The 7,526-nt window shown below is 55.4% G+C and overlaps 1 protein-coding gene across 2 annotated transcripts; it reads right to left on the bottom strand.

The window, feature by feature from the left end:
* Positions 1-424: 424 nt before the first annotated feature.
* Positions 425-6,770, bottom strand: NKX2-1 (NK2 homeobox 1). Of its 2 annotated transcripts, none has more exons than XM_057428588.1 (3): positions 6,654-6,770; positions 1,933-2,309; positions 425-1,138 (listed from the first exon to the last, which is right to left on the bottom strand). In XM_057428588.1, the coding sequence occupies exons 1-3, from the start codon at positions 6,704-6,706 to the stop codon at positions 468-470; spliced, it is 1,101 nt and encodes a 366-aa protein (XP_057284571.1). In that variant the 5' UTR covers positions 6,707-6,770; the 3' UTR covers positions 425-467. The 2 variants fall into 2 exon arrangements, with proteins under 2 accessions (XP_057284571.1, XP_057284572.1); XM_057428589.1 differs by lacking the exon at positions 6,654-6,770 and adding an exon at positions 6,104-6,463.
* Positions 6,771-7,526: the final 756 nt, after the last annotated feature.

Here is a 7,526-nt window from a genome sequence, read left to right as displayed (position 1 = left end):
CACCCCATCCCCCCAAATCTCTATATTTACATGCAAGTCCTAGACGCTGGCAAAGGGTACATCTGAAATTCAAGCCTTCGGACCATGCCTAACTATGGTCCCCTTTCTGCAGACTGCTCCGTAGTTATTAGTCAGAATTTTTTTAACACCCCATACAACAATATTGGGGGGAAAAAAATGAGCACCCAAAACCATCAAGAGTAACAATAAAACCGAACAAAACCCCAAGTCTCTCTCTCTCTCACACTCTTAGAGGTCCTCAGAGAACCACTCAGGAAAGTGAAGGGAGGTGGGGGAGCGTTGAAAAGGGGAGGAAAAAAACCCCAAACAAAAACAAAACAAACAACAACAAAAAAAGACACCCAGTAGTTTGGACAGGACAGAGATCTGTGTGACTGGGAAAATCTGCCTTTTTTTCCCTTTCTCTTTTTCCCCTTTTTTTTTTTCTTTTGCTCTGTTTAATCCTTTTACCAGGTCCTACCGTATAGCAAGGTGGAGCAAGACATGGCAGTGCCATAGTCAGAAGTAGAAGAGTTTAGGTGAGACAAACTGGAGACTTGGCTCTGCAGAGAGGACGGGCTGGCCGAGTGCTGTCCCATGTCTGGAGACTGCCCCGCACTGTTTGTCTGGTGGCTCTGATGCTGTCCGAGGCTGTTGCCATTGGTAGCCACCGTGATCGTTGTAGCAGCCTGCTGCTGATGGCTCTGGATAGCTGCTGTGGGTGTGTTGGAGCCTGCTTGGCAGGGCTTGCCATCCTTTACAAGCACTGGCACCGCCACCCTTCTGGGAGACTGCTGCTGCTGGCAGGAGCCGTTCTCCTGTTGCATCTGCTGCTGCGCAGCCTTGTCTTTGGCCTGGCGTTTCATCTTGTAGCGGTGGTTCTGGAACCAGATTTTGACCTGAGTAGGGGTGAGATGTATCATGCTGGCTAAATGTTCCCTCTCCGGGGCGGAGAGGTATTTCTGCTGCTTGAAACGTCTCTCCAGCTCGTAAACCTGGGCCTGGGAAAAAAGGACCCTCCGTTTCCTCCGCGGCGTGCTCTGGAGCGGGGCCATGCTCTTGCTCACGTCTCCCAGAGAGCCGAGGCTGCCCATGCCGCCCATGTTCATGCCCGAGGACGGCGCCATGAAGCGGGAGACTGCAAGGGAGAAGGCGGCACGGTTTAGGCGGCTCGGCTCAGCCCGGCCCGGCACGAGCAGGGCCCCGCGCTCCAGCGGCACCGACCGCCGCTCGCCCCCGAGGGGGACCGCAGCCCCCCGGCAGCCCAGCCCCAGCCGGGTCCTCGGGACGCCCAAGCTCTCAAACAACGACCGGCGTCCCCGGGGAGAACGGCGGGCAACTGGACCCCTCCTCGCCCGACTCAACCCCGGTGAATAAAGGAGACCGCTCGCCCTTCGCCTTGCCCGGGGGATGACACCCGAGCAAGTACAGAGGTGACAGCGGGGAGGAAGCTCCCGGGAACAGGGGCTCCGCTGACGCCTGCCGGGGCGAACTCGCCCGCTCCCCTCCGCGCACTCGGGACGCGGCTCCCACGACTCCGGCTTCCTTCCTCGCCCGCCCGGTGCCGGACGGCGCGCAGGAGGACGGGCACCGCGGTCTCCCTCCCGGGCCCGGGGTCTGGGCCACTGCTGCCCCGCTGGACGGCGAGCCCCAAGATCCGTCTCCGCGCCGCTGCGGGGTATCCTGTCCCCTTCCCCGTGCAAAAGCAGCCCCGGGCAGCTGACATGAAACCAGCCGGGGTGAAGGGACCAGGCACAATCCTCGGGCAGAAGGAGGAATTGAGGGGGCAGCGGTGGGTGGGTGGGTGGGGGACGGACAAGATTTGGACAGACTTTTGCCCTGGTGCGGAGTCCCCGGCGCCCATCTCCCGCGGTGCTGCGGGGCAGGTGCGCGGCCACCCCCCGGCGCCCACCCAGCCGCGGGCTGACTTACTTGAGGAGAAGCGGGGGTCCGGGTTGGTGCCGTACCATCCTGTCGCCGAAGCGCTGTTCCGCATGGTGTCCTGGTAAGGCGGGAGCTCGCTCATGTTGCCCAGGTTCCCATTGCAGTAGCCCCCCATCGTGGCATGGGAGAGCTGGGGGACCCCTGCCGCTGTCATATGGTAGGCGGCAGTCACTGTTCCGTTGTGGCCCATGGGGTGCTGCTGCATGGCCGGCTGAGAAACCTGAGACTGTCTGTAGGCTGACAAGGGAGCCCCCAAGTTACTGCCCTCCATGCCCACTTTCTTGTAGCTTTCCTCCAAAGGACTCAAGATGTCAGACACTGAGAAAGGAGTCGTATGCTTTGGGCTCATCGACATGATTCGGCGGCTGGGAAAAAAAAAAAAAAAAAAAAAAAGGAAGGGGAGGCAAATCTTTTTTTTTTTTTTTTTTTTTTTTTTTTGCCAAATATTCTGGTGTTGCCTTAACGCCGATCTTGTTGGATGTACACGTAACCGAGTGGACGAAGTCCGCCTTAATTGGATTGAGTGGAGGCTCAGGGCTGCCTTTCGTTTGTTTTAGCCAGACGCCAGGTTTTAGGCTGCCACCAGAGGCGGGGCATAGGCACTAAAGCAACAAGACAATAGAAGCCTACATCTTGCCCAAGATAATTAGCTTACATGCTGATGACAAGGTAAACACCTTTAAGTTTTCCTTGTCAGGATTTATTTTTTTTTTTTTTTAATGTCTTAAAAAAGAGAAAGGGAAAAGGAGACAGACCCCGTGAGCACGACTCGCTTTATTTTTCTCGGGGGTGGCAATATCGTGGATGGGAAATGGAAGGCAAGGCAAAATGACCCCCGTTTGGCGGGGTGAAAGGATTTAAAATAAGCTCCCGGGTGGCAAGGCTGACAGCCCAGCCTTTGTGAACGCTAGGGAGACGGGGCTGAATGCCGGTGAGCTGCAGGATTGAGTCCCCTTCTCTCCCGTGAAGCCGGGGTGGCGGCAGCCCCGCCGCCGGGCAGGCAGCTCCCCGAGTGCAGCCGTCTAGCCCGGGCCGCGGTCCCAGCGCTCAGCACTCCCCTCCCCGGCTTGTCGGGTCCCCCGGCCGGCTGGTGGCTGAAGAGCTCATGGGATTCAGCATCTCGAGAACCTTTCCTGTATCTGCTAAGACCACCAGGGCGAGACCCCCAGGGCGAGGATCGCTTGTCTCCCTAAAGCCATCAGTTCTGTTCACCTAGGGATTTTTTAATTTAAACTCATGGAGAGGAGGAAGATGCAGGTTTCCAAAAGCAAGCAGTAAATTAATAGCCTGGGACGTGAGACTGTTGAAAAATAGGTTAGCGCAATATGTTGCTCGTTATTCTCAAAGGCAAAGACTGCCACAGTCTCTCGTGGTCCCTCTGAACCTGAAGCTGCTTTCTAAGGTTATTTATACAGCATGGGAGCTGGATGGAGAAGACCTCTCAGGTCATCTGCTACGCGACCTTGCCAATGAATTCCCTGCAGTTTCGAATAAACTGCAATTTCTGGCACTTTCTGATCTGCTCCCGGATCCAGTGTAGAAACAAAAGCAAGCCCCTTCACAGACGTCGTTGTTTTCCCCCTCCCAACCCCACCCCTCGTAAAGGCAGCGGCTGCTAATGTCACTCGGGTCTTTGAAGAAAACTCCCAAGTTGTCTAATGTCTCCAAAGCTTCTATTTCGGGGTGTTCCCGAGCAGGGGAGAGAAACCTCCCCTGAGTGTTTCAAACCCCGGCTTACGGCCCTGGCAAACCCAATTTAATACAGCAATTACCTGAATTATTAAGAAAATTACAGCGAAAGTACAGTTAACCCAGTGACTTCGAAGTGTCAAGTAACTGTTTAGTAATGGCACTTGTAAATATGTTTGTGCTCGGCTGGTTCGTGCTTAAAAATGCAAAAGTGCACTTGCTACCCGGGAATAACTAAATATCTTTGTCTAAAGTGGCAGCATAAATAGCCGGTCGCTTTGTAACTGTGCTTGATATCAGTACATAAGGATCATTTTGCTTCAATTGGGAGGCTCTCATTCACTAGGCAAGAAACCGTTTAGGAGAAAGTAGGTTCCCGTATGAGAGTTAACATCCTTCAAGTGTAAGCCTCTGCCTTGATTGCACTTTAGAGCTCTGCAAGAGGTGAGCTTTTCCACAAAAATATAATCGGGGGAACCTTCTTTCAATCAGGCCTCCAGCTTTCCAACATCATCTCAGCCATCTCTTTCGGTACCAGCTTTCTCAAGGCTGAACACCCCGAAGTGGGCTCGTTGTGAGTCCGCTAGGTCACTTTGGGTGACTTTGGGCTAGAAAGGCTGCTGCTTTTACCTCTTTCCTGTTTTATTTCCAGATCTTTAGATCTTGCCTTTCCACATCCTGCAATATTTCTCACCCTCACCCCCGCCCCGCGTCTCATTTTTTCCCCCATTTCTGCGGGTGTTTTTCAAAACCGTCTTTGGGTTTGTTCCTACAGAGAGACACTCGACCTTGCTTTGGTGGTTTGGTGTTATTTTTTCCTGTTCCTTTTCCCCAGGATTTCTCAGGCACATCAGTTCCGTATCTGTTTTATTACCGTTAAAAAGGAGGGTGTGAATGGAGGGGGGGGGGGGAATACCACAAGATCCACCAAAATTGCACTGTTGTCGGCTCAGAGGCGAACGACAGCAACTGACCGCGCAATATGCGGGGCAGCGACTCCGTTTCTCCCCCGAGAGTGCGAGGTGAGGAGACCCCAGAGGCTGTTCTGGAGGCGAAGAGCAGGGAGGCGGAGGGGGTGGGTGGGGAGGGTCCCCGCCGCCCGCCCGCTCCTTCCCGGGGGGCGCTGCCGGAACGACACCGTTCACCGCCTGCCGTGGCTGGGGGAGCATAGTTATCCTGGCGCTGGAGTGAGCGTAGGTTAAACCGCCTCCGAAGCACTGCTCAGTTAGATGAACCTGGGGAGTCTAGCTCTGGCTGCTCGAGGTCCAGTAAAGCGAAGTTAATACAAGAGCCCTTCATGTCCCCTTCGTGGGGAAGAGGGCTGGAATTCTCTATGTAGCTCTGACCGCTTCTTTAGGAACATACCGACGAGCGAGGTCCCGACGGCACTTTTTAGCCCCGCTAGACTGAGCTAGCGGCAAGGAAGCAGGTCAAATTCTGCTCCCCCTTTCCCGTCCCAAACCAGCTATACCGGGGTGAGTCAAACCGCGGACAACTGGCCAAACTGCTTCGCTGCTGCCCTTGTCCAGTTCCCTTCCCCTTCTCTTTGAAACCCTCCACCTAAGTTTGTCCTGCCAGGGCTATCTCTCTGCAGTCCCGGGAGGGTCTTGCCTAGGCTGCCTCTGCTGATGTGTTCGTTTACCTGGTGCTGCTGCTTAGTAAAATGCTAGAGTTAAAAAGAAATGCTAAGGAGAAGAGCAAGGCAGATGAGATGCGTTTTGCCTGGTGGAAGCATTTTCATGAGAAAGGCACGGTCTTCACCCCGTGTTTGCAGAAATGCGGTTACACGGACGTCCCTTCAATAGCTTCTGACCCCACACAATCCGTTTGATAACACTCGAGAGGTGGAAGAATGGGAGACTTTGTCAATCAAATGGTGCCAATCCCAATGGAAACGGTGCCACCAAGACCGCAGCGCGTTTCCTCATCAACTGGATTGCGGGGGCTGGGAGCTCAAGGATCAGCTTTTGAAAGTGCGCACAGGGCTCTCCAAAGACAACAATGTCTTTTTTTTTTATGCGAGCTGCTGTGCCTCCCTAGGGGGAATCGAATGTGCTCGACCAGCCAGAACTGCCGAAGGGCTCGGAGGGGAGAGTCCCACGCAACCGGCGGGCGAATACTTTCTCAACCAGAGAGACACTTTCTAGGCGTAACTTTTTGATACAAAGGCATGAGGTGTTCCATGCTCTCCGTGGGCCGATTCACGGGTGCGTTGCTGGCACCCCTGCCCTACCCTTCCCAGCCCTGCAGCCCAGCTCCCGCTGCCGAGGGGGCGGCCCTGCCGCAGCCCTGCAGCCTGCCCTGCTGTGAGAGAGGGGGTCGGCGGGCTCTGCCGTGTGGCCAGCAGCTCCTAGAGAAGTCTGAGTTAAAGGGACAAAATCAGAGCTGGGACAGAACTCTTTTCTCCTGGTCATCAGCACAACTCTAATATTCAAATAGAGGTTTAAATTGTCCTCCCAAAGATCCGCACCTGGAAAAGGGGCACCACCGCGCAGCTTGCTGCAACTCTTCACTCTCGGCCCACCCCTTAGCCAGCTCATAGAAACTTCATCACTGATTTCTTTTGCATGTCGGCGTTACACACTTCCTGTCACCTTAGCCCCCCTCCCCAAATGGAAGATGTGCCCAGCATACCGCTCCCTGAGCCCACGCAGAGACGGAAGGAAGGAAGGAAGGAGAGGAGGTTTCCCCAGTGAGCGAGCAGTGTGGCCAGATGCCGCCGCCACTGGCGGCCGCGGACAGGGTGCTGGGAGCTGCTCCCTGCCTGGACAGCACATGCTGGGGTGTGTAGGGCAGGAGCTCTGCCCAGACACGCTTCCTGAAAGCGCTCCCTTGGATTTCTTGCTGTGGCTCATGGGGACAATTCTGTGGGACACTCCCCCACCCCCCCTACCCCCCGCACTAGTTATCTCTTTCGAGTGGGAGAAATCCCTCAGTACATGGGTCGAAATCTCTGCCCCTTGCGTGCGAATCAAAGAAAACAAGCGAAGCCATCAAAAGCTAAAGCGCCAAGTCCTCACCCCTCTGCAGCGCACGCACAGTTGCTCCTCCAGCTGCTCAGGGCGTGGAGCATCTCGCATCTGGGGTTCCTCGGGGGCCCTTCCCCACCCGTGACCGGCGGCCCCGCTCGCGAGGTCCCGTGCGAGGGCAGCGCTGCCTCCTCGCAGCTCGTTTCCCTCCTTCCCCAATTCCTGGCAGACGACTGAGCCCTCCTGACCTAATCCTCAGACATTCCCCCCTCCCCCGCTTTTCCTTCGCCGGCCCGTTCCTGGCCAAGAGGACCAGGGTGGGGCCAGGTGCGGGGTGCCAGGGAAGGGCTACCGCCGCCGCCGTGCCAGGCGGGGGGGCCCGGGCACGCCTCGGCCCGGAGGCCGCACCGCGCCCTCCGAGGCTGCCCCGCCTGAGGACCGGGGAAGCGCTGGGTGCAGGCTCGGGAGCCCCAGGACCCGGGGGTGGGTAGCAGCAGTGCTCCCGCCGATGTGCCTTGAAGTGTCGCCTGACCCCCATCCCCATCCTGGTATTGTTAATATCAGCAATTGGTATGTTCTCTACATCTGGCTTCCTTCCCTTAGTGTTAGCAGACTGCCACCTTCACACTATTACTACAAATACAAGACTCAGCTTGCCCCGAAGCGTCTTTGATACACCCGAGCCAGGGGTGATTTCTGCTGGAAGATGGTTGTTGAGACAATTTGCCAAAAGTTTTATAAAGATAGTGAAAAGTTTTACATAGATATAAATACATACATAAATACTTTTTATCAGTAGATACACAGTCCTGCCGGGATCCATCTGTTTATCTGATTTTAGCTCTAGCTGTCAGTATATTACATTAGACAGTTAAGGAGTTATGTGCTTTTGTATGTACATCCAGAACGTCCCTGCACACATTC

This window comes from Pezoporus wallicus, unplaced genomic scaffold (genome assembly GCF_028554395.1).
Source record: "Pezoporus wallicus isolate ANWC-B61680 ecotype Strahan unplaced genomic scaffold, APGP_CSIRO_Pwel_v1 contig_3486, whole genome shotgun sequence".
Taxonomy (NCBI): Eukaryota; Metazoa; Chordata; class Aves; order Psittaciformes; family Psittacidae; genus Pezoporus; species Pezoporus wallicus.
Note: the sequence above shows the minus strand (reverse complement) of the source record. Positions and strands in the feature narration are given on the sequence as shown.

Excerpts from the sequence above, each read along its gene's own strand:
- NKX2-1 (XM_057428588.1), bottom strand. The coding sequence starts at position 6,706 with ATGCTCCACGCCCTGAGCAGCTGGAGGAGCAACTGTGCGTGCGCTGCA. Across the intron at positions 2,310-6,653 it reads TGTGCGTGCGCTGCAGAGGG|CCGCCGAATCATGTCGATGA; the intron begins GTGAGGACTTGG and ends TTTTTTTCCCAG. Across the intron at positions 1,139-1,932 it reads GGACCCCCGCTTCTCCTCAA|TCTCCCGCTTCATGGCGCCG; the intron begins GTAAGTCAGCCC and ends TCTCCCTTGCAG.